At 52.5% G+C, this 26,960-nt stretch overlaps 1 protein-coding gene across 1 annotated transcript in view; it reads left to right on the top strand.

The window, feature by feature from the left end:
- Positions 1-1,843: 1,843 nt before the first annotated feature.
- The window catches only part of LOC119951001 (calsyntenin-3-like), a 45,602-nt gene continuing 20,485 nt past the window's right edge, over positions 1,844-26,960 (top strand). Inside the window, exons 1-6 of the mRNA XM_038774033.1 lie at positions 1,844-1,971; positions 7,045-7,240; positions 20,809-21,017; positions 22,239-22,388; positions 25,442-25,627; positions 26,239-26,490. Coding sequence (XP_038629961.1) covers positions 1,896-1,971; positions 7,045-7,240; positions 20,809-21,017; positions 22,239-22,388; positions 25,442-25,627; positions 26,239-26,490 — 1,069 coding nt within the window. The 5' untranslated portion in view covers positions 1,844-1,895. The remainder of the gene's footprint in view (positions 1,972-7,044; positions 7,241-20,808; positions 21,018-22,238; positions 22,389-25,441; positions 25,628-26,238; positions 26,491-26,960) is intronic.

Raw genomic sequence — 26,960 nt, 5'->3', positions numbered from 1 at the left:
GGGGGTGTTGGTGGTGGAGGGTGAGGGTGGTCGGGGGTTTGGGTCGTGTGGGGGTGAGGGAGGTGTGGCATGAGGGAGCGGCATCAACACACATGTCACGCTGAACCGCATCTCAGCGGGGTCTCACCTACTCACCCATGACCGCACTCCACCTTGGCGACCTCTTGTTCCTACAGTCCGCCAGCCACGTCCAGGGCCCTCTGCTTGGTCATGGTTAGGGGCTGCAGGTCTGGTGGTCCCCTCCGGTCTGTTCCTGCTCCCGGCGGTTGTGCACGGCCTTCCCCTGGGGTGGGATGGTGGTGGGGGAACCGTACAACAACACTGTCAGATGGTCCGACGCAATCAGTCGGTGGGTTGGTAGACCCTGAGGAGGTTGTGAAGTTTTTTGCAGCACTGCATGCTGGTACAGCGTTACCCACGGCGCTGACTGCCTCTGCGACCAGCACCCAGGCAGCCTCCTTTCCCGGCCGGGGAGGATGATCATCTGCCTCTCCTCCACCGTGCACAGGAAGCTCTCCAGCTCAGCGTTGGTAAATCTTGGGGCCGATCTCCTTACAGCCATCCTGTTGGCTGGGATGGAGTGTGTCTGGTGGGAGAATCGTTTATGTGCGGCTGCGATTTGTCAGCCTCCAGAGTGTCAGTCACGAACCCAGAAAATCCGGCAGCGTTTTTTATTCAAATTGATTGTGTTCCATGTGGCGCAGGTGCTCGCCCATTAGTGGCAGCGGAATCGATGCAGGTGTGGCCCCGATCATTCTGTAGTTTAAAGCCCATGGATTCTCCGTTGATGTCAACACTTAGACTCAGAAACGGAGAATCCAGCCCAGTATGTGGAACCTGTACCCCAGTGAGAGTCAGTGTGTGTGGAACCCGTACCCCAGTGAGAGCCAGTGTGTGTGGAACCTGTACCCCAGTGAGAGTCAGTGTGTGTGAAACCCGTACCCCAGTGAGAGTCAGTGTGTGGGGAACCCGTACCCCAGTGAGAGTCAGTGTGTGTGGAACCCGTACCCCAGTGAGAGTCAGTGTGTGTGAAACCCGTACCCCAGTGAGAGTCAGTGTGTGTGGAACCCGTACCCCAGTGAGAGTCAGTGTGTGTGGAACCCGTACCCCAGTGAGAGTCAGTGTGTGTGGAACCCGTACCCCAGTGAGTCAGTGTGTGTGGAGCCCGGACCCGAGTGAGAGTCAGTGTGTGTGGAACCCGTACCCCAGTGAGTCAGTGTGTGTGGGACCCATACCCCAGTGAGAGTCAGTCTGTGTGGAGCCCGGACCCGAGTGAGAGTCAGTGTGTGTGGAACCCGTACCCCAGTGAGAGTCAGTGTGTGTGGGACCCATACCCCAGTGAGAGTCAGTGTGTGTGGAACCCGTACCCCAGTGAGAGTCAGTGTGTGTGGAACCCGTACCCCAGTGAGAATCAGTGTGTGTGGAACCCGTATTCCAGTGAGAGTCAGTGTGTGTGGAACCCATATCCCAGTGAGAGTCGGTGTGTGTGTGGAACCCGTACCCCAGTGAGAGTCGGTGTGTGTGTGGAACCCGTACCCCAGTGAGAGTCAGTGTGTGTGACCCGTGCCCCAGTGAGAGTCAGTGTGTGTGGAACCCATACCCCAGGGACAGTCAGTGTGTGTGGAACCTGTACCCCAGTGAGAGTCAGTGTGTGTGGAACCCATACCCCAGGGACAGTCAGTGTGTGTGGAACCTGTACCCCAGTGAGAGTCAGTGTCTGAGTCAAACCCACATTCCAGTGTGCGTTCCTGGTACCCGCACCGTAATCTATCTTTCTGCTACACCTTTATCAGTGATTATCAGTGAAGCATTGGTCTAGAATGTTCTTTTTGTTTTGCCCACCTCCAGCCAACAAGCACAAGCCATGGATTGAGGCTGAATACCAGGGCATCGTGATGGAGAATGATCGAACTGTTTTGCTCAATCCCCCGCTTTTTGCCATTGACAAGGATGCGCCTCTACACTACGCAGGTACAGGGGCACGAATTATACTTTTGAGGGCATTGCACACTTTTTTTTTGGAAAATATTTTATTGAGGCATTTATAATTTTAATATTCTAAGCAACAGAGCAGTCCAGCACACGCAAAAAACCCACAATAACATATCCAACTTCCCCCCGCTCTAATTCCTAGCTACCCATATATTAGATTCCCTGCCCTTATTGTTCACTTCCATGCCTCCCCATTCTCTCACCCCCCCCCCCCCCCCCATCTGCTGACGGTCAATTCTCCTTGAAGAAGTCATGGGCCTCATGGTAGCATGGTGGTTAGCATCAATGCTTCACAGCTCCAGGGTCCCAGGTTCGATTCCCGGCTGGGTCACTGTCTGTGTGGAGTCTGCACGTCCTCCCCTGTGTGCGTGAGTTTTCTCCGGGTGCTCCGGTTTCCTCCCACAGTCCAAAGATGTGCGGGTTAGGTGGATTGGCCATGCTAAATTGCCCGTAGTGTAAGGTTAATGGGGGGATTGTTGGGTAACGGGTATACGGGTTACGTGGGTTTAAGTAGGGTGATCATTGCTCGGCACAACATCGAGGGCCGAAGGGCCTGTTCTGTGCTGTACTGTTCTATGTTCTAAGTCGATGAACGGCTGCCATCTCCGAGAGAACCCCTGTAATGAATCCCTAAAGGCGAACTTAATCTTCTCCAGCCTGAGAAACCCTGCCATGTCACTGACCCACACCCCCGACTTTGGAGGCTCCGAGTTCCTCCATCCCAGAAAAATCCATCTCCGGGCCACCAGGGAGAAGAAGGCCAAAACGTCGGCCTTTCTCCCCCGCAGGGCTCCCAGATCTTCCGACACTCCAAATATTACCACCTTTGGACTCAGAGTCATCCTCCCTTCCAGGACCCCTGACATGACATCCGCAAATCCCTGCCAAAATCCCCTCAGCTTCGGACACTCCCAAAACATATGTACATGATTCACCGGACTTCCCCCACACTGCCCACACCTGTCCTCCACCTCCTCAAAAAACCTGCTCCTCCGGGCCACATCCATGTGAAGCTTGAAACCTGCCTCCGGACAAAATCCTGTCCCTACTGGTACTGGAACCCGTTCCCACCTGGGAACTCAACTCCTCCTCTAGCTCTTCCAGGCTCGGGAAACCCTCCTCAATGAAGAGATCCCCAAATCTCTCAATCCCTGCCCGCTGCCACCTCCTGCAGCCCCCGGAGCAAACCGGTGATTGTCACCGATCGGTGACCACACTGACACCCCCTCTAGTCTCATATGCTGCCTCCATTGCCCCCACACTCTCAGGGCAGAGAATGTCAGAGCATCCAGACTCATGCCCTTGCAAGATGCTGTCTCCACTCGCTCCCACACCGACCCCTTCCCCACTACCCTTTTCCTAATCATCAAAATATTGGCCGCCCAGTAGTAGTTAATAAACTTTGAAAGGGCCAAGCCCCCTCAACGCGCCCCCGTGTTGGACCTTATTTCACCCTCGGGGCTTTCCCAGCTTATATAAAACCCGAGATCGCCGCGTTCATCTCCCTAAAAAATGCCTTGAGGATGAAGATTGGGAGATACTGAAACACAAACAGCAATCTCGGGAGGACTGTCATCTTCACAGTCTGTACCCTCCTCGCCAATGCCAGCGGGGGCACGTCCCACCTACAGAAGTCCCCTTTCATTTGCTCAACCGCCCTGCCCAAATTTAGTTCATGAAGCTGACCCCAGTCCCTTGCCACCTGAATCCCCAGATACCTAAAACTCCTTCCCACCACTTTAAACGGCAGCTCCCTCAGTCTCCTCATAACGTTTGACAAGGTTTCCCATGGTCGGCTCATGAAGAAAGTAAGGAGGTGTGGGATAGAGGGAAATTTGGCCAATTGGATAAGTACTGGCTATCCACATAGAAGACAGAGGTGGATGGAAAAGTTTCAGACTGGAGACCAGTTACCAGCGGTGTACCACAGGGAATCAGTGCTGGGTCCTCTGCTATTGTGATTTTTATCAATGACTTGGAGGAGGGGGCTGAAGGGTGGGTCAGTAAATTTGTTGATGACACCAAGATTGGTGGAGTCGTGGATGAGGTGGAGGGCTATTGTAGACTGCAAAGTGACATTGATAGGATGCAGAGCTGGGCCGAAAAATGGCAGATGGAGTTTAATCCTGATAAGTGCGAGGTGATTCGTTTTGGGAGGACAAATTTGAATGCGGATTACAGGGTCAACGGCAGGGTTCTGAAGAATGTGGAGGAACAGAGAGATCTTGGAGTTCATGTCCGTAGATCTCTGAAGGTTGCCACTCAAGTGGATAGAGCCGTGAAGAAGGCCTATAGTGTGTTAGCGTTTAACAGGGGGCTTGAGTTTAAGAGCCGCGGGGTTATGCTGCAACTGTACATGACCCCGGTGAGACCACATTTGGAGTATTGTGTGCAGTTCTGGTCACCTCACTATCGGAAGGATGTGGAAGCATTGGAAAGGGTGCAAAAGAGATTTACCAGGATGCTGCCTGGATTGGAGGGTAGGTCTTATGAGGAAAGGTTGAGGGAGCTAGGGCTTTTCTCATTGGAGCGAAGAAGGATGAGAGGCGACTTAATAGAGGTTATAAGATGATGAGGTGGATAGATAGAGTGGACGTTCAGAGACTATTTCCTCGGGTGGATGTAGCTGTTACAAGGGGGCATAACTATAAGGTTCAGGGTGGGAGATATAGGAGGGATGTCCGAGGTAGGTTCTTTACTCAGAGAGTGGTTAGGGTGTGGAATGGACTGCCTGCTGTGATAGTGGAGTCAGACACTTTAAGAACCTTCAAGCGGTTATGGGATAGGCACATGGAGCACACCAGAATGACAGGAGTGATCTAGGTTTCGGACAATGCTCAGCACAGCGTCGAGGGCCGAAGGGCCTGTTCTGTGCTGTACTGTTCTATGTTCTATGTTCCTCTCCTGCCCCTTTGTCTGGATCGCAAAGGACTTGCTCTTGCCCATATTCAGTTTGTAACCTGAGAACCGGCCAAATTCCTCCAGTAATCCCATAATTCCTGCAATTTCCCCCCAACGGGTCTGTTGTATAAAGGAGTAAATCATCCGCATAGAGCGAGACCCTGTGCTCCACCCCCCCCCCCCCCCTCACTATCCTCCGCCAAATGTTCGATGCCCTCAGCGCCATAGCCAAAGGCTCTATGGCCAGGGCAAACAGTAATGGGGAGAGTGGGTACCCCTGCCTTGTCCCCCTGCACAGACTAAAATACTCTGACCGAACCTGGTTGGTCCTTAGATTCATCACCGGCGCCTGATATAGCAACCGGACCCAATCCACAAATCTCTGCCCAAACCCAAACTTTCCCAGGACATCCCACAGGTATCTCCACTCCACCTGATCAAAGGCCTTGGGCAGGATTCTCCGACCCCATCCCGCCCAAGGAAGCTCACCAACTGGTCCATTGACCACTGAGCTGACGGACTCGGACCCTGTTTGTCCGCCATCTCCACACGGGTTGTCCGCTCCTCCCTAGCCACCACCACCTGGTTCGTTCTTTTCCGTTTTCCCGATTACTGGGGCTGGTTTAGCTCACTGGGCTAAATCACTGGCTTTTAAAGCAGGCCAGCAGCACGGTTCGATTCCCGTACCAGCCTCCCCGGACAGGCGCCGGAATGTGGCGACTAGGGGCTTTTCACAGTAACTTCATTGAAGCCTACTCGTGCCAATAAGCGATTTTCATTTCATTTCATTTCATTACTTGTGGGCCACAGCTCCAGAAACTGAAGGTCCCTTTCTTCTGTTCTTACTGCTGCACCTTTCCTCGACAAAATTCCTGCAGCAATCCGACGTAAAGGCCACAAAAAGACCACCGTGAGCAGGAGCTGCCAAATGTGCGACCGCTCACTCCATGATCACCATCGGAAATCGAAGGCATTGCACGCTTAACACTGCACTATTAATCTTCAACAATGAAAGGGCCTAAAGTGGGCATGAATGAGATTGAAATTATGTCGGATATTTCTAAATGTTTGTACAATGGGAATGAGCGGGAAGGGGTTTGGGTCCATTGGGAATGTGTACAATGGGAGTGAACAGGAAGGAGTTTGGGTCCATTGGGAATGTATACAGAGGAAGTGAACGGGAAGAGGTTTAGGTGCATTGGGATTGTGTACAGTGGGAGTGAACGGGAAGGGGTTTGGGTCCATTGAGATTGTGTGCAATGGGAGTGAATGGGAAGGGGTTTGGGTCCATTGGGATTGTGTACAGTGGGAGTGAACGGGAAGGGGTTTGGGTCCATTGGGATTGTGTACAGTGGGAGTGAATGGGAAGGGGTTTGGGTCCATTGGGATTGTGTACAGTGGGAGTGAACAGGAAGGGGTTTGGGTCCATTGGGATTGTGTACTGTGGGAGTGAACGGGAAGGGATTTGGGTCCATTGGGATTGTGTACAGTGGGAGTGAAGGGGTTTGGGTCCATTGGGATTGTATACAGTGGGAGTGAAGGGGAAGGGGTTTGGGTCCATTGGGATTGTGTACAGTGGGAGTGAAGGGGAAGGGGTTGGGTCCATTGGGATTGTGTACAGTGGGAGTGAAGGGGAAGGGGTTTGGGTCCATTGGGATTGTGTACAGTGGGAGTGAAGGGAAAGGGGTTTGGGTCCATTGGGATTGTGTACAGTGGGAGTGAATGGGAAGGGGTTTGGGTCCATTGAGATTGTGTACAGTGGGAGGTGAACGGGAAGGGGTTTGGGTCCATTGGGATTGTGTACAGTGGGAGTGAAGGGGAAGGGGTTTGGGTCCATTGGGATTGTGTACAGTGGGAGTGAAGGGAAGGGGTTTGGGTCCATTGGGATTGTGTACAGTGGGAGTGAACGGGAAGGGGTTTGGGTCCATTGGGATTGTGTACAGTGGAGTGAAGGGGAAGGGGTTTGGGTCCATTGGGATTGTGTACAGTGGGAGTGAAGGGGAAGGGGTTTGGGTCCATTGGGATTGTGTACAGTGGGAGTGAACGGGAAGGGGTTTGGGTCCATTGGGATTGTGTACAGTGGGAGTAAGCGGGAAGAGTTTCTGTTGTGTTATGGTTCTGCACTCAGTTTCTGACACACTTCTCCAACAGGGGAGATATGTGGCTTCAAAATCCATGGACAGAACATTCCGTTCGAGGCAGTGGTCCTCGACAAGATGACGGGCGAGGGTCTGATTCGAGCAAAAGAACCCGTGGACTGTGAATCGCAGAAGGAACACGCTTTCACTATCCAGGCACATGACTGCGGAGAGGGTCCTGAGAAATCGAATGTGAAAAGATCTCATAAGTATATCAGAGGGTCTTTACATGGGTATACAGTGGGGCATGGGGGTTATACTGTCTGTGTAATGGGGCGGGAGCTCTACTTTGTATCTGTCCCTAGGAGTACTCGATGCTGCCACTGGGTATACATTGGGCTATTTACACTGTCAGGGTAAGGTAATGAGAGCTCTGTATTTATTGTAACTGCCCCGGGAGTGTTTGACGCTGACACTTGATGTAAAGTGGATGAAATTGTAGGATGGTTATCATGCTCTCCCTCAGTCAGAGTCCCCGGGCGGGATTCTGCAATCGCGCTGCAGAGTGTCCACGCCGTCCAAGGCGTGAATGGGCCACTCCCATGACTAATTCTGGCCCCTCCAGGGGGCTAGCACAGCGCTGGAGAGGTTCGTGTCGCTCCAGCTGCAGATCCCGGCGCAAACTGTGCGCCACGGGATCCGCGCATGCGCGGTTGTGCTGGCGCCAACGAGGATATGCGGAGTGGAGCCGGCGGCAACGCGTGCATGCAGAGTGGCCCCGGCCACTCCGGCCTCCGGCCCCGCGCAACATGGCGCAGGACTACAGGGGCCAGCGCATAGGAAGGTAGGCTCCCAGCCACAGAGGCCGGTCTGCTGATCAATGGGCCCCGATCGCGGGCCAGGTCACATCGGAGGCCCCCCCCCAGGGTCGGACGCCCCCTCCCCTCCCAAAGGCCGCCACTCGACCCTTCCACGCCGAGGTCCCGCCAGCCCAGAGCAGGTTAGAACGGCCCCGGCGGGACTCGGCTCTTTTCTTACGGCCCGCTCGGCCCATCCGGCCGGAGAATCGGTGGGCCGGCCGCGTAGAGCAGCCCCCGACCGGCGTCGCGCCAACCATGCCGCCGCCAATGGCGTGCCGGCGTCGGGGCGGCGTAGCGCGATTCGCGCGGTTTGCCGGCGATTATCCGACTCGGTGCTGGGTCAGAGAATCCCGCCCCCCTTTTCAGCGAGAGCAATGTTGTACCTGTCCCTGGGAGTGCTCAAAGCTGACACTGGGCATAAAGTGGGTGGGACTATAACAGGGTTATCATGTACCTCTCGGTCTGATTTCCCTTTTACAAGCAATTGATCAACAGAACACTGACTTGAGTGTCCCTCCCCCCCCTAAATCATGGCACGATGTGTGAGTTCATCTCGCAGCTTGGCAACTCTAATCACTTAGCTTACCGCTCCCGGTGACGTGAGCATCAATGCCGGCTGCTATGGTGGTGCAGGAGAAGCGTTTGGCTCAGTGCTGACACAGAAAGATCCCAAAGTTGTTTTAATTAACCGTGGGCCATTATCTGGTGCCATCTCTTCCGGCTGGCTGTGAATTGCCAGCCGACTGCTGAAATCTGCAGTGGTGTTGGGCAGTTATGAGATTGGACCGCGGCTCTGCATTTCACGGCTTGCTCTCTGTCTCACCCAGCGCGAGGTGCTCACGTCCCAAAGGCTTCCTATTCGCTGTCTCTCACTGGGACCGTTGCTCATTTGGAGACATTTACATAGAATTTACAGTGCAGAAGGAGGCCATTCGGCCCATCGAGTCTGCACCGGCTCTTGGAAAGAGCACCCTACCCCCTATCCAAGGTCAACTCCGCCACCCTATCCCCATTACCCAGTAACCCCACCCAACACTAAGGGCAATTTATCATGGCCAATCCACCTAACCCGCACATCTTTGGACTGTGGGAGGAAACCGGAGCACCCGGAGGAAACCCACGCACACACGGGGAGGATGTGCAGACTCCGCACAGACAGTGACCCAGCCGGGAATCGAACCTGGGACCCTGGAGCTGTGAAGCAATTGTGCTATCCACAATGCTACCGTGCTATACCTCAGAACAGTTCACCAACTCAGCAAATATAGAGGCACAGAGCTGTATTCTAATTCCATTTTCCAGCACTTTCTCCTTAGCCTTGAGTGCGCTGGCGTTTCAAGTGCGCCTCTAATGCTTCTTAAATGTTGCGAGGTGCTCCAGCCTCTGCCCTCCTTTCAGGCAGCGAGTTCCAGATTCCCACTAACCTCTGGGTGAAAAGGTTTCTCCTCAAAATCCCCACTAAATCTTCTGTCCCTTACCACACCCCCGCCACCCCCCAACCCCCGGTTATTTATCCTTCCACTAAAGGGAAATATTTCTTCCTCTCTACCCTTCTCTGTCCCTCATAATTTTGTGCACCTCAATCAGGTCCCCCCTCAGCCTTCTCTGCTCTAAGGAAAACAACCCCAGCCTAACCAGCTTCTCTTCATAGCTGAAACGCTCCAACCCAGGCAACATCCTTGTGAATCTCCTCTGCACCCTCTCCAGTGCAATCACATCCTTCCTCTAGTGTGGCGACGAGAACTGCGCACCATATTCTAGCTTTGGCCTAACCAGCATTTTATACAGCTCCCATCACAACCTCCCCACTCTTATATTCTATACCTTGGCTAATAAAGGCGAGTATCCGCGTATTCCCTCTGAACTACCTTATCGACCTGTCTTGCTCCTTTCCGGGATGTATGGATATGCAGCTGAAAGGTCCCCCTGGTCCTCTGTCCTTGCATTCTACTGTTCATTGTGTATGTTAGTCTAGAACAGTACAGCACAGAACAGGCCCTTCGGCCCTCGATGTTGTGCCGAGCAATGATCACCCTACTTAAACCCACGTAACCCGTATACCCGTAACCCAACAATCCCCCCCATTAACCTAACACTACGGGCAATTTAGCATGGCCAATCCACCTAACCCGCACATCTTTGGACTGTGGGAGGAAACCGGAGCACCCGGAGGAAACCCACGCACACACGGGGAGGACGTGCAGACTCCACACAGACAGTGACCCAGCCGGGAATCGAACCTGGGACCCTGGGCTGTGAAGCATTGATGCTAACCACCATGCTACCGTGAGTCCTCCCAAAATGCACCACCTCACGCCCAGGAGGGAGATGGGAAGAATTATTTCCTCCCAGAGGGTTGTGCAACATTGGGAGATTCTACCTCAGAAGACAGTGGGGGGGGGAGGTTGCACTGAATATTATTTTAGAGAGGAGGTGGATAGATTCTTATGAGGCAAGAAAATCAAAGATTATCTGGATTCCAATTTCCTGTTTCATGACAAAAAAAGCAAAGAAACATGAAAATAGGAGCAGGATGAGGCCATTCGGCCCTTCGAGCCTGCTCCCCCATTCATTACGATCATGGCTGATCATCCAACTCAATAGCCTAATCTTGCTTTCTCCCCATATCCTTTGATCCCCTTTGCCATATCTAACTCTTTCATGAAAACATGCAATGTTTTAGCCTCAATGCCTTTCTGTGGCAGTGAATTCCACAGGCCGACGACCACTCTCTGGATAAAGAAACCTCCTCTCTGTCCTAAATGGACAGACTGTATCCTCAGACTGTGGCCTCTGGTTCTGGACAGCCCCACCATTGGGAATATACTTCTAAATCTGCACTGACTAGTCCTGTTAGGATTTTAGACGTTTCCATTAGATTCCACCACCTCATTCTTCTGAACTCCAGTGAATACATAGAACATACAGTGCAGCAGGAGGCCATTCGGCCCATCGAGTCTGCACCAACCCACTTAAGCCCTCACTTCCACCCTGTCCCCGTAACCCAGTAACCCCTCCTAACCTTTTTTGGTCACTAAGGGCAATTTATCATGGCCAATCCACCTAACCTGCACGTCTTTGGACTGTGGGAGGAAACCGGAGCACCCGGAGGAAACCCACGCACACACGGGGAGGATGTGCAGACTCCGCACAGACAGTGACCCAGCCGGGAATCGAACCTGGGACCCTGGAGCTGTGAAGCAATTGTGCTATCCACAATGCTACCGTGCTATACCTCAGAACAGTTCACCAACTCAGCAAATATAGAGGCACAGAGCTGTATTCTAATTCCATTTTCCAGCACTTTCTCCTTAGCCTTGAGTGCGCTGGCGTTTCAAGTGCGCCTCTAAATGCTTCTTAAATGTTGCGAGGTGCTCCAGCCTCTGCCCTCCTTTCAGGCAGCGAGTTCCAGATTCCCACTAACCTCTGGGTGAAAAGGTTTCTCCTCAAAATCCCCACTAAATCTTCTGTCCCTTACCACACCCCCGCCACCCCCCAACCCCCGGTTATTTATCCTTCCACTAAAGGGAAATATTTCTTCCTCTCTACCCTTTCTCTGTCCCTCATAATTTTGTGCACCTCAATCAGGTCCCCCCTCAGCCTTCTCTGCTCTAAGGAAACAACCCCAGCCTAACCAGCTTCTCTTCATAGCTGAAACGCTCCAACCCAGGCAACATCCTTGTGAATCTCCTCTGCACCCTCTCCAGTGCAATCACATCCTTCCTCTAGTGTGGCGACGAGAACTGCGCACCATATTCTAGCTTTGGCCTAACCAGCATTTTATACAGCTCCCATCACAACCTCCCCACTCTTATATTCTATACCTTGGCTAATAAAGGCGAGTATCCGCGTATTCCCTCTGAACTACCTTATCGACCTGTCTTGCTCCTTTCCGGGATGTATGGATATGCAGCTGAAAGGTCCCCCTGGTCCTCTGTCCTTGCATTCTACTGTTCATTGTGTATGTTAGTCTAGAACAGTACAGCACAGAACAGGCCCTTCGGCCCTCGATGTTGTGCCGAGCAATGATCACCCTACTTAAACCCACGTAACCCGTATACCCGTAACCCAACAATCCCCCCCATTAACCTAACACTACGGGCAATTTAGCATGGCCAATCCACCTAACCCGCACATCTTTGGACTGTGGGAGGAAACCGGAGCACCCGGAGGAAACCCACGCACACACAGGGAGGACGTGCAGACTCCACACAGACAGTGACCCAGCCGGGAATCGAACCTGGGACCCTGGAGCTGTGAAGCATTGATGCTAACCACCATGCTACCGTGAGTCCTCCCAAAATGCACCACCTCACGCCCAGGAGGGAGATGGGAAGAATTATTTCCTCCCAGAGGGTTGTGCAACATTGGGAGATTCTACCTCAGAAGACAGTGGGGGGGGGAGGTTGCACTGAATATTATTTTAGAGAGGAGGTGGATAGATTCTTATGAGGCAAGAAAATCAAAGATTATCTGGATTCCAATTTCCTGTTTCATGACAAAAAAAAGCAAAGAAACATGAAAATAGGAGCAGGATGAGGCCATTCGGCCCTTCGAGCCTGCTCCCCCATTCATTACGATCATGGCTGATCATCCAACTCAATAGCCTAATCTTGCTTTCTCCCCATATCCTTTGATCCCCTTTGCCATATCTAACTCTTTCATGAAAACATGCAATGTTTTAGCCTCAATGCCTTTCTGTGGCAGTGAATTCCACAGGCCGACGACCACTCTCTGGATAAAGAAACCTCCTCTCTGTCCTAAATGGACAGACTGTATCCTCAGACTGTGGCCTCTGGTTCTGGACAGCCCCACCATTGGGAATATACTTCTAAATCTGCACTGACTAGTCCTGTTAGGATTTTAGACGTTTCCATTAGATTCCACCACCTCATTCTTCTGAACTCCAGTGAATACATAGAACATACAGTGCAGCAGGAGGCCATTCGGCCCATCGAGTCTGCACCAACCCACTTAAGCCCTCACTTCCACCCTGTCCCCGTAACCCAGTAACCCCTCCTAACCTTTTTTGGTCACTAAGGGCAATTTATCATGGCCAATCCACCTAACCTGCACGTCTTTGGACTGTGGGAGGAAACCGGAGCACCCGGAGGAAACCCACGCACACACGGGGAGGATGTGCAGACTCCGCACAGACAGTGACCCAGCCGGGAATCGAACCTGGGACCCTGGAGCTGTGAAGCAATTGTGCTATCCACAATGCTACCGTGCTATACCTCAGAACAGTTCACCAACTCAGCAAATATAGAGGCACAGAGCTGTATTCTAATTCCATTTTCCAGCACTTTCTCCTTAGCCTTGAGTGCGCTGGCGTTTCAAGTGCGCCTCTAAATGCTTCTTAAATGTTGCGAGGTGCTCCAGCCTCTGCCCTCCTTTCAGGCAGCGAGTTCCAGATTCCCACTAACCTCTGGGTGAAAAGGTTTCTCCTCAAAATCCCCACTAAATCTTCTGTCCCTTACCACACCCCCGCCACCCCCAACCCCCGGTTATTTATCCTTCCACTAAAGGGAAATATTTCTTCCTCTCTACCCTTTCTCTGTCCCTCATAATTTTGTGCACCTCAATCAGGTCCCCCCTCAGCCTTCTCTGCTCTAAGGAAAACAACCCCAGCCTAACCAGCTTCTCTTCATAGCTGAAACGCTCCAACCCAGGCAACATCCTTGTGAATCTCCTCTGCACCCTCTCCAGTGCAATCACATCCTTCCTCTAGTGTGGCGACGAGAACTGCGCACCATATTCTAGCTTTGGCCTAACCAGCATTTTATACAGCTCCCATCACAACCTCCCCACTCTTATATTCTATACCTTGGCTAATAAAGGCGAGTATCCGCGTATTCCCTCTGAACTACCTTATCGACCTGTCTTGCTCCTTTCCGGGATGTATGGATATGCAGCTGAAAGGTCCCCCTGGTCCTCTGTCCTTGCATTCTACTGTTCATTGTGTATGTTAGTCTAGAACAGTACAGCACAGAACAGGCCCTTCGGCCCTCGATGTTGTGCCGAGCAATGATCACCCTACTTAAACCCACGTAACCCGTATACCCGTAACCCAACAATCCCCCCCATTAACCTAACACTACGGGCAATTTAGCATGGCCAATCCACCTAACCCGCACATCTTTGGACTGTGGGAGGAAACCGGAGCACCCGGAGGAAACCCACGCACACACAGGGAGGACGTGCAGACTCCACACAGACAGTGACCCAGCCGGGAATCGAACCTGGGACCCTGGAGCTGTGAAGCATTGATGCTAACCACCATGCTACCGTGAGTCCTCCCAAAATGCACCACCTCACGCCCAGGAGGGAGATGGGAAGAATTATTTCCTCCCAGAGGGTTGTGCAACATTGGGAGATTCTACCTCAGAAGACAGTGGGGGGGGGAGGTTGCACTGAATATTATTTTAGAGAGGAGGTGGATAGATTCTTATGAGGCAAGAAAATCAAAGATTATCTGGATTCCAATTTCCTGTTTCATGACAAAAAAAGCAAAGAAACATGAAAATAGGAGCAGGATGAGGCCATTCGGCCCTTCGAGCCTGCTCCCCCATTCATTACGATCATGGCTGATCATCCAACTCAATAGCCTAATCTTGCTTTCTCCCCATATCCTTTGATCCCCTTTGCCATATCTAACTCTTTCATGAAAACATGCAATGTTTAGCCTCAATGCCTTTCTGTGGCAGTGAATTCCACAGGCCGACGACCACTCTCTGGATAAAGAAACCTCCTCTCTGTCCTAAATGGACAGACTGTATCCTCAGACTGTGGCCTCTGGTTCTGGACAGCCCCACCATTGGGAATATACTTCTAAATCTGCACTGACTAGTCCTGTTAGGATTTTAGACGTTTCCATTAGATTCCACCACCTCATTCTTCTGAACTCCAGTGAATACATAGAACATACAGTGCAGCAGGAGGCCATTCGGCCCATCGAGTCTGCACCAACCCACTTAAGCCCTCACTTCCACCCTGTCCCCGTAACCCAGTAACCCCTCCTAACCTTTTTTGGTCACTAAGGGCAATTTATCATGGCCAATCCACCTAACCTGCACGTCTTTGGACTGTGGGAGGAAACCGGAGCACCCGGAGGAAACCCACGCAGACAGGGGGAGAACGTGCAGACTCCGCACAGACAGTGACCCAGCAGGGAATCGAACCTGGGACCCTGGCGCTGTGAAGCCACAGTGCCATCCACTTGTGCTACCGTGCTGCCCACCTTTCCGATCCAACGATCCAACCGATTCAATCTCTCCTTCTACGTCAGTCGTGCCATCCCAGGGATCGGTCTGGTAAACCTTTGCTGCACTTCATCCAGAGCAAGAACATTCTTCCTCGGGTAAGGAGACCAAGGGCGTGATTCAACAGAAACATTCTCATGGTGGGTTTTTCAGGGAGTTTGCCGCCAGCTCTGCCGTCCAGTTCTCCACCGCTATTCAATGGCCCTGGGGGGGTTTCTCACAGGGTTAGCCCAAACTCAGAATTTCCTTTAGCACTGGGGAGCAGAACTCGGATCATGCCGCCATTTTGAGCTTGTGAGTCTTTCCCCCCCACCCCGGTCCCATGGGAAATGTCACCCACACACACACATGGGCACTACTCCATGCCACCGCAAGTGAAGACAACCTGGTTATGCGGACCCCCCTCTTCAGGCCCCCTCCACCTGTCACCCTGGAAATCTCCCAGCTCCGGCCTCGCTGGAGAGGCCGGCAGATCCCGGGAGACCCGTAGATTCCGAGGTTTGCCGAATAAGTTTAAAACCGACTCAGGCAGGTGCTGTTTGGTCCCGCCCCTTTTAGAGTGCGTCCGATTCCGCCGATTCACGGGACCTGGGTAGAACCCGCGAGGCGTGAAGGCTGGCAGGAAACCCCCAGGAGGCCTCTCCCGCCATCCACCGGCCGCATCTCGCTCGGGCTAGAGCACAACACGATCGGTGGGCTGCGCCCCAAAACAACACACACTACTCCAGGTGTGGCCTCACCAAGGCCCTGTATAATTGCAGCAAGACATCCCTGCTCCTGTACTCGAATCTTCTCACCAGGAAGACCATTTGCCTACTTCACCCCCTGCAGCACCTGCATGCTTACCTTCAGCGACATTCTCGTGGTGGGTTTGTCAGGGAGTTTCCCGCCAGCTGTGCCGTCGAGTTCTCCACCGCTATTCAATGACACTCAGTCACTTTTGTGGGCCCTGGGAAGTTTCTCACTGGGTTAGCCCCCCCCCCCCCCTCCCATGGGAAATGTCACCCACACACACATGGCACTGGTGGATGAGGACACCTAGGTCCCGCTGCACACTTCCTTCTCCCAATTTATAGCCATTCACGTAATAATTGGCTTTCCTGTATTTTTGCTCCCAAAGCTGGTAACCTCACATTAATCCACAATAGACTGCATCTGCCGTGCATTAGCCCGCTCACTCAACTGGTCCAAATCCCGCTGAAGCCTCTCTGTTCTCCTCATAGCTCACCCCACTCCATCCAGCCTCGAGCCATCTGCAAATTTGGGAATATCATCCAGAATTCTCCAGGCCTCGGGATCTTTTAAAAAAAAAAAAAATGTAATTTAATCCAAACATATTTAAAAATACAAAAGCATAAATAAATTGACGAACATTCTCCATGCTTCACAGTTTTTGGACATGTGTTATGGGAGCGGCGTTTTCAGAACCCCAAAATGTACCATGGAGTTCAATCAACCTCTCCCTTTAATGGAGTGTTGCTTTTGAAGCACACGGCTTGGTCTCCAGGTGTGGTATTACAATTATGGACACGTGGGTTTTTAAACACAAAACAATGTTTATTCCATGAATTCAACTTAACCTTTTTAATTAAACATTGGAGCCCTTAACACCCCTTACTTCAAAGATAACCCCGAAAATAATACAACACTAAATAATCCCTCAAAATGTTCCTTCAAACCTCCAAAAGACTTAACACCTTTAAACAGAAACACATCAGGTTAAAGACATTACTATTATGAGTTTAAATCACTCAAATTATTCAGAGATAGTCTTTCATGGCAGAGATCACGGCAAATCTAGCTCACTGCAAACACAGACACACCCAAGCTCTTTTCCTCAAAACTGGCTTTTCCTTTCAAACAGCTCACAGCAAACCAGCCAGGCACTTTTCAGCTGCTCTCTCTCAAACTGAAACTAAAAAATTCCCAAAAAGCAGAAATGAGCTCATCTCAGCTCCCCCCACCCTCTGACATCACCAGTAATATGAGCTGCTCCATTTCTTAAAGGTACATTGCTTAAACATCCATTTCTTAAAGGTACTCTCACATGACACATGGTCATGAACAGCCCCCACCATATCTCAAAGCCCTCCGCTTGATTCCCTCAATTCGGACTTAATCTTCTTCAGCCGGAGAAAGTGGGACCGGTTCCCTAACCAGGCCGTCACCTCCAGCACTGTTGTCGATCGCCATTCCAGCAGAATCTTCGCCGGGCAGCTAGAGAGGTGAAGGCCACGACGTGGGCCTTCCTCCCCTCCATCAGAACCGACATTTCCAAAACCCCCAAAAATCACCCCCAAAGGGTCAGGCTCAGGTCACCTCCTCCAAAAAATAAAAAACACCCAAGAGGGGAGAGGGGCCGTCGCCCTTTACAAATTTATTGCGTCTGAGCAAACAATCACAACAACAAAATCACCCCACCCGAGAAGAAGCAAACTCCCACCCTCCGGCCCCCACACTACCCACATCTTCAGAACTCTATTGTTTCAGCTCCTCCGTCTCCCATCAACGTTCAGTTCTCCCCCAGTTTATGGGGCGGGATTCTCCGACCCCCCGCCGGGTCAGAGAATCGCCCGGGTGGGGGGGGGGGGGGGGGGGGGCGGCATGAATCCTGCCCCCGTCGGCTACCGAATTCTCCGGCGCCGGAGATTTGGCAGGGGCGGGAATGCCGCCGCGCCTGGTCGGCGGCTGCTGGCAGTGGACGCCCCCCCGGCGATTCTCCGGCCCGCGATTGGCCGACTGGCCGCCCGTTTTTTGCCGGTCCTGCCGGCATAAATTAGAGGCGGCCTCCGGGGTCCTCGGGGGGGGGGGGGGGGGGGGGGGAGGGGGCGCGGGGGGATCTGGCCCTGGGAGATGCCCCCACAGTGGCCTGGCCCGCGATCAGGGCCCACCGATCCGCGGACGGGTCTGCGCTTGTTACAAATAAATAAATAAAAAATAATCTTCATTATCACAAAGTAGGCTTACATTAACAATGCAATGAAGTTACTGTGAAAAGCCCCTGGTCGCCTATTCAGGTGCCTGTTCGGGTACACAGAAGGAGAATTCAGAATTCTCAGCTGGTACAGGAATTGAACCCACGCTGCTGGCCTTGTTCTACATCACAATCCGGCTGTCTAGCCCACTGAGCTAAACCAGTTGAACCCGGCCCGCCTTTATACCAGCTCCGCTCCAATGTCCTGATAGATTTGGACCCCACCCCCCCGGAGGAGCCCCACCTCTGTCTCCAGTGCCACCATCCGATCACTGACCAGACATCACCTTCTCCATCTCCCAGATCTGCGACCCCTGTGCCTCCAGGCACTTCTTGACACCCACCATCGATCCTTTCAGGGCCTTCGACCGATCCTCATGCATCACCTTTACTTCTGGGTGGAACTCCTCTGTGATGAATGCCATCAGCTATTCTATCTGGGATTTTCCAACTTGTGACAACCCTTTCCCCTCCATCATCATCCTAATTGCTGCTGCACCACAGGTCTCCTCAAGTTCCTTGGCCAGGTCTTTAACCTTCTGCTGCTGGGTCTGATAACTAGCATACAAGACACTCCCAGGGAGGGACTTCTCCTGCACTTTCCTGTCGAAATTCCCCCACTTTCGGGTAAAAAGAGCTCAAATCAACGTCTTCGAGCCGGAGCTGCCCTGTGTGCAGCCCCTCCATGGCCACCACTGGGAAGTAGAGCCTCGTAGCCTGGTATCACAGCCTGGTATCACCGCCTGGTATCACCGCCTGGTATCACAGCCTGGTATCACCGCCTGGTATCACCGCCTGGTATCACAGCCTGGTATCACCGCCTGGTATCACCGCCTGGTATCACCGCCTGGTATCACCGCCTGGTATCACCGCCTGGTATCACCGCCTGGTATCACCCCCTGGTATCACCGCCTGGTATCACCGCCTGGTATCACCGCCTGGCATCACCGCCTGGCATCACCGCCTGGCATCACCGCCTGGCATCACCCGCCTGGCATCACCGCCTGGCATCACCGCCTGGCATCACCGCCTGGCATCACCGCCTGGCATCACCGCCTGGCATCACCGCCTGGCATCACCGCCTGGCATCACCGCCTGCTATCACCGCCTGCTATCACCGCCTGCTATCACCGCCTGCTATCACCGCCTGCTATCACCGCCTGCTATCACCGCCTGCTATCACCGCCTGGCATCACCGCCTGGCATCACCGCCTGGCATCACCGCCTGGCATCACCGCCTGGCATCACCGCCTGGCATCACCGCCTGGCATCACCGCCTGGTATCACCGCCTGGTATCACCGCCTGGTATCACCGCCTGGTATCACCGCCTGGTATCACCGCCTGGTATCACCGCCTGCTATCACCGCCTGGCATCACCGCCTGGCATCACCGCCTGGCATCACCGCCTGGTATCACCGCCTGGTATCACCGCCTGGTATCAGCCTGATATGGCAACTGCTCGGTCCAAGACCATAAGAAATAACAGAGGGACATAGCCCAGTTCATCACACAAACCTGCCTCCATCCAATGACTCTGTCTACACCTCCCGCTGCCTGGGCAGCATAATCAAAGACCTGGGTTAACAAAGAACAAAAAAAATTACAGCACAGGAACAGGTCCTTCGGCCCTCCCAGCCTGCGCCGATCCAGATCCTTTATCTAAACCTGTCTCCTATTTTCCAAGGTCTACTTCTCTCTGTTCCCCACCCGTTCATATATCTGTCCAGATGCATCTTAAATGATGCTATTGTACCCGCCTCTACCAGCTCCGCTGGCAAAGCATTCCAGGCACCCACCACCCTCTGCGTAAAAAACTTTCCACGCACATCTCCCTTAAACTTTCCCCCTCTCACCTTGAAATCGTGACCCCCTTGTAATTGACACCCCCACTCTATGAAAAAGCTTGTTGCTACCCACCCTGTCCATACCTCTCATAATTTTGTAGACCTCAATCAGGTCTCCCCTCAACCTCCGTCTTTCCAACGAAAACAATCCTAATCTACTCAACCTTTCTTCATAGCTAGCACCCTCCATACCAGGCAACATCCTGGTGAACCTCCTCTCCAAGGCATCCACATCCTTCTGGTGATGTGGCGACCAGAACTGCACGCAGTATTCCAAATGTGGCCTAACCAAAGTCCGATACAACTGTAACATGACCTGCCAACTCTTGTACTCAATACCCCGTCCGATGAAGGCAAGCATGCCGTATGCCTTCTTGAGCATGTTGTATGCCTTCTTTGGGATGATGACGGAGGGGGAAGGGTCTTCCATGGGGCAGGAGATACAAAAGCCTGCGATCACGCACGAATAGATTCAGAAACAGCTTCTTTCCTGTTGTTACCAGACTCCTAAACGACCCAACTTGTGGACTGAGCTGATCTCTCCACGCATCTTCTCTACTGAGTAGTACTACACTCCGTCTGCTCACCCGTTGCCTTTGTCTATGTATTCACAATGTGTATTTATGATGTCCTATGTTTTTTTTCATGTATGGAATGATCTGTCCGGGCTGTACGCAGAACAATACTTCTCACTGTACCTCGGTACATGTGACAATAAAGCAAATCCAAATGGGGATCCTCTCTTCCTGCTGGCGGGAAGCTTCAATGGGGGAATCCCACTAAACTGGCAGCGGGAAGGGAGAGCATCCCACCAGCGTTAATGTCCGTTCCCTCCCCCCCCCCCCCCCCCTCCCCCCACCCAGCCTGCCTGTTCATCTCAGTTCTTGACCCCGCAGGGCCGTGGTGCATGTGCGGGTGAACGATGTGAACGAGTTTGTGCCGGTGTTCGTGGAGCGGCTGTACCATGTGGCGGTGAGCGAGGGGAAGATGTACGAGCGCGTTCTCAAAGTGGAGGCGGTGGATGGTGACTGCTCCCCTCAGTACAGCCAGATCTGCTTCTACGAGATCCTGACAGCCGGAGTCCCCTTCAGCATCGATAACGACGGTAGGGGCATGCACGCGGTGGGGGCGAGGGGCGTGAGTGGGAGGACTGCCAAAATTAGAGGGCAGTATTGGGCGGGGGGTGGGGTGGGGGGTTGGTGTTTGGGACCCCGATAGATAGGGAGGGGGAGGAAGGTGCTGTCCGAGATCATAGATCATAGAATTTACAGTGCAGAAGGAGGCCATTCAGCCCATCGAGTCTGCACCGGCTCCTGGAAAGAGCACCCTACCCAAGCTCACACCTCCACCCTATCCCCATAACCCAGTAACCCCACCCAGCACTAAGGGCAATTTTGGACACTAAGGGCAATTTAAAATGACCAATCCACCTAACCTGCACGTCTTTGGACTGCGGGGGGAAACCGGAGCACCCGGAGGAAACCCACGCACACAGGGGGAGGATGTGCAAACTCCGCACAGACAGTGACCCAAGCCGGAATCGAACCTGGGACCCTGGAGCTGTGAAGCAATTGTGCTATCCACAATGCTACCGTGCTGCCCAGTAATGAAGTCATGATGTGGAGATGCCGGCGTTGGACTGGGGTGAGCACAGTAAGAAGTCTTACAACACCAGGTTGAAGTCCAACAGGTTTGATTCAAACATGAGCTTTCGGAGCGCAGCTCCTTCCTCAGGTGAATGGCGCCTCGCCATTCACCTGAGGAAGGAGCAGTGCTCCGAAAGCTCGTGTTTGAATCAAACCTGTTGGACTTTAACCTGGTGTTGTAAGACTTCTTACTGCACTAATGAGGTGGGGAGGGAAGGGATTCCTTCATTCCTGACCCTCCTTAAGTAAGGACAACAAACCAAAAAGTACGACAACTGCAGACCTGCCCGACTTCGACACACCTTTTCCCTTGAAATTAAGGCAGATGTCCCTCGTCCTTCTTGCTAACTTGCATCACCGAGAAACAACTTTTTGTGACTCCGGTTGTAGGACACCCAGCTGCATCAGCTCAGCGATACATCTGTTTCGAAACAATAAAAATAATTCACCTAACAAGCATGTCTTTCGGGACATGTGGGAGGAAACCGGAGCACCTGGAGGAAACCCACGCAGAATCGGGGGGAACACGCAGACTCTGCACAGACAGTGACCCAAGTGGGAATCAAACCCGGGTCCCTGGTGCTGTGAAGCAACTGTGCTAACCACTGTTACTGTGCCAATGCACAATGTGACACCGCATGGACAAATAGCCCCTAAACACTGTCTCTCCTTCTGAGCAGGGAACATCAGGAATTCCGAGAAACTGGACGCAAAGAAGCAGAGTCTGTACACATTCGACGTCACTGCCTATGACTGCGGGAAGAAGCGAGCGGCTGAGGATGCACAGGTGGAGGTGGAGGTGAAGCCGACATGTCGCCCGGCATGGCTGGGTAAGAGGGAGGCATTGGGCATGAGAGCGGATTTGGTATCTAACCCCGTGCTGTACCTGTCCTAGGAGTGTTTGATGGGGACAGTGGAGAGGGAGCTTTATTCTGTATCTAACCCCGTGCTGTAGCTGTCCTGGGAGTGTTTGATGGGGACAGTGTAGAGGGAGCTTTACTCTGTATCTAACCCCGTGCTGTACCTGTCCTGGGAGTGTTTGATGGGGACAGTATAGAGGGAGCTTTACTCTGTATCTACCCCGTGCTGTACCTGTCCTGGGAGTGTCTGATGGAGACTTTGTAGAGGGAGCTTTACTCTGTAACTAACCCTGTGCTGTACCTGTCCTGGGAGTGTTTGATGGGGACAGTGTAGAGGGAGCTTTACTCTGTATCTAACTGTACCTGTCCTGGGAGTGTTTGATGGGGACACTGTAGAGGGAGCTTTACTCTGTATCTAACCCCGTGCTGTACCTGTCCTGGGAGTGTTCGATGGGGACAGTATAGAGGGAGCTTTACTCTGTGTCTAACCCCGTGCTGTATCTGTCCTGGGAGTGTTTAATGGGGCAGTGCAGAGGGAGCTTCACTCTGTATCTAACCCCGTGCTGTACCTGTCCTGGGAGTGTTCGATGGGGACAGTATAGAGGGAGCTTTACTCTGTATCTAACCCCGTGCTGTACCTGTCCTGGGAGTGTTTGATGGGGACAGTGTAGAGCGAGCTTTACTCTGTATCTAACCCCGTGCTGTACCTGTCCTGGGAGTGTTTGATGGGGACAGTGTAGAGGGAGCTTTACTCTGTATCTAACTGTACCTGTCCTGGGAGTGTTTGATGGGGACACTGTAGAGGGAGCTTTACTCTGTGTCTAACCCCGTGCTGTATCTGTCCTGGGAGTGTTTAATGGGGCAGTGCAGAGGGAGCTTCACTCTGTATCTAACCCCGTGCTGTACCTGTCCTGGGAGTGTTCGATGGGGACAGTATAGAGCAGGGGTGGGCAAACTTTTCCGTGCAAGGGCCACATTCAGAAATTCACAAAGGGCCGCATAGTATATTAAGTAAAATAATTACTTCACCCGGTTATGATTCTGGGCGCCTCATATAGAACATAGAACAGCACAGAACAGGCCCTTCGGCCCTCGACGTTGTGCCAAGCAATGATCACCCTACTCAAGTCAACGTATCCACCCTATACCAGTAAGTAACCCAACAGCCCCCCCGCATTAACCTTAAAAAAAATTAAAAAAAAAAAAAAAAAAATTTTTTTTTAAAAAAAATTTTTTTTTTTTTTTTTTTAATGACTTGGTGGGCCGCAGAAATACCTTTGGCGGGCCGCATGCGGCCCGCGGGCCGTAGTTTGCCCACCCCTGGTATAGAGGGAGCTTTACTCTGTATCTAACCCCGTGCTGTACCTGTCCTGGGAGTGTTTGATGGGGACAGTGTAGAGCGAGCTTTACTCTGTATCTAACCCCGTGCTGTACCTGTCCTGGGAGTGTTTGATGGGGACAGTGTAGAGGGAGCTTTACTCTGTATCTAACCCCCTGCTGTACCTGTCCTGGGAGTGTTTAATGGGGCAGTGCAGAGGGAGCTTCACTCTGTATCTAACCCCGTGCTGTACCTGTCGTGGGAGTGTTTGATGGGGACAGTGTCGAGGGAGCTTTACTCTGTATCTAACCCCGTGCTGTACCTGTCCTGGGAGTGTTTGATGGGGACAGTGTAGAGCGAGCTTTACTCTGTATCTAACCCCGTGCTGTACCTGTCCTGGGAGTGTTTGATGGGGACAGTGTAGAGGGAGCTTTACTCTGTATCTAACCCCCTGCTGTACCTGTCCTGGGAGTGTTTAATGGGGCAGTGCAGAGGGAGCTTCACTCTGTATCTAACCCCGTGCTGTACCTGTCGTGGGAGTGTTTGATGGGGACAGTGTCGAGGGAGCTTTACTCTGTATCTAACCCCGTGCTGTACCTGTCCTGGGAGTGTTCGATTGGGACGGTGTAGAGGGAGCTTCACTCTGTATCTTACCCCGTGCTGTACCTGTCCTGGGAGTGTTCGATGGGGACAGTATAGAGGGAGCTTTACTCTGTATCTAACCCCGTGCTGTACCTGTCCTGGGAGTGTTTAATGGGGACAGTGTAGAGCGAGCTTTACTCTGTATCTAACCCCGTGCTGTACCTGTCGTGGGAGTGTTTGATGGGGACAGTGTAGAGGGAGCTTTACTCTGTATCTAACCCCCTGCTGTACCTGTCCTGGGAGTGTTTAATGGGGCAGTGTAGAGGGAACTTTACTCTGTATCTAACCCCGTGCTGTACCTGTCCTGGGAGTGTTTGATGGGGCAGTGCAGAGGGAGCTTTACTCTGTATCTAACCCCCTGCTGTACCTGTCCTGGGAGTGTTTAATGGGGCAGTGTAGAGGGAGCTTTACTCTGTATCTAACCCCGTGCTGTACCTGTCCTGGGAGTGTTTGATGGGGCAGTGCAGATGGAGCTTTACTCTGTATCTAACCCCGTGCTGTACCTGTCCTGGGAGTGTTTGATGGGGACAGTGTAGAGGGAGCTTCACTCTGTATCTAACCCCGTGCTGTACCTGTCCTGGAAGTGTTTAATGGGGCAGTGTAGAGGGAGCTTTACTCTGTATCTAACCCCGTGCTGTACCTGTCCTGGGAGTGTTTGATGGGGCAGTGCAGATGGAGCTTTACTCTGTATCTAACCCCGTGCTGTACCTGTCCTGGGAGTGTTTGATGGGGACAGTGTAGAGGGAGCTTCACTCTGTATCTAACCCCGTGCTGTACCTGTCCTGGAAGTGTTTGATGGGGACAGTGTGGAGGGAGCTTTACTCTGTATCTAACCCCGTGCTGTACCTGTCCTGGGAATGTTTGATGGGGACAGTGTGGAGAGAGCTTTACTCTGTATCTAAACCCGTGCTGTACCTGTCCTGGGAGTGTTTGATGGGGACAGTGTGGAGAGAGCTTTACTCTGTATCTAACCCCGTGCTGTACCTGTCCTGGGAGTGTTTGATGGGGACAGTGTGGAGAGAGCTTTACTCTGTATCTAACCCAGCGCCCTTTCCACTCTCAGGATGGAATAAACGAATTGAGTACATTCCTGGATCTCGGTCTAAGCCTCTGTTTCCTCATATCCGATTGGAGACCTGTGATGAAGCCGTCTGGAATATTGAGGCTAGTGTCGAGTTGCAAACAAATCATGTAGCCAAGGGGTGTGACCGGGATAACTACTCAGAGAGAACTCTCCGGAAAATCTGTGGTGAGTATGTCCGCCTTGTGTGAGTATTCACCAGACCCGTACGGTACTGACTAAGCGTATATTAACTTTAACCTTGCTTTATCTCTGTCTGTCCCTCCCCCTCTCTGTGTCTCTATCTCTCTTTCACTTCCCCTCTTTCTGTGTCGCTGTCCGTCTGTCTCTATTTCTCTTTGTCTTTCTCTCATTCTGCCTCTCCGTTAATCTCTTTCTGCCTTTCTGTCCGTCTCTCATTCTGCTTCTCTATCTGTCTCTTTCTCTCTGTCTGTCTCTCATTCTGCTTCTCTATCTGTCTCTTTCTCTCTGTCTGTCTCTCATTCTGCTTCTCTATCTGTCTCTTTCTCTCTGCCTGTCTCTCATTCTGCTTCTCTATCTGTCTCTTTCTTTCTGTTTGTCTCTCATTCTGCTTCTCTATCTGTCTCTTTCTCTCTCTGTCTCTCATTCTGCTTCTCTCTCTGTCTCTTTCTCTCTGTCTGTCTCCCATTCTGCTTCTCTATCTGTCTCTTTCTCTCTGTCTGTCTCTCATTCTGTCTCTTTCGTCTGTCTCTCATCTGCTTCTCTTGTCTGTCTATCTGCCTCTCTCTCTCCGTCTGTGTCTTTCTCTCTTTCTCTAGGTGCCATCCCGGGTGAGGTGGACCTTCTGCCACCCCCCAGCGCCCTCTTGAATTGGACCCAAGGCCTCTCCACGTATTACAGCCAGGATTCCAGCCAGATTTATTGGTTCAATGGCTCCCGCGCAGCCCGTGTCCCTGAGCAGCTGCTGGGACCCTCGCTGGCTGACCTGTTCACCCTCTCCTTTTGGCTGAAGCATGGCACTGTCAAATACAAGGAGACGGAGGCGGTGATCTGCAACACCCTGGCAACAGGTGAGCTGGCCGACTGGGGTGGGGAGGGCGGGGCTCCAACTCGTTCTCTCCCTCTCCGACTCTCTCTCTCCGACTCTCTCTCTGTCCGACTCTCGCTCTCCGACTCTCTCTCTCCGACTCTCTCTCTCCGACTCTCTCTCTCCGACTCTCTCTCTCCGACTCTCTCTCTCCGACTCTCTCTCTCCGACTCTCTCTCTCCGACTCTCTCTCTCCGACTCTCTCTCTCCGACTCTCTCTCTCCGACTCTCTCTCTCCGACTCTCTCTCTCCCTCTCCGACTCTCTCTCTCCGACTCTCTCTCTCTCTCTGTCCGACTCTCTCTCCGACTCTCTCTCTCCGACTCTCTCTCTCTCTCTCCGACTCTCTCTCTCTCTGTCCGACTCTCGCTCTCTGACTCTCTCTCTCCGACTCTCTCTCTCTCTCTGTCCGACTATCTTTCCGACTCTCTCTCTCTCTCTCCGACTCTCTCTC

Source organism: Scyliorhinus canicula, chromosome 16 (assembly GCF_902713615.1).
Source record: "Scyliorhinus canicula chromosome 16, sScyCan1.1, whole genome shotgun sequence".
NCBI classification, from domain to species: domain Eukaryota; kingdom Metazoa; phylum Chordata; class Chondrichthyes; order Carcharhiniformes; family Scyliorhinidae; genus Scyliorhinus; species Scyliorhinus canicula.
Note: the sequence above shows the minus strand (reverse complement) of the source record. Positions and strands in the feature narration are given on the sequence as shown.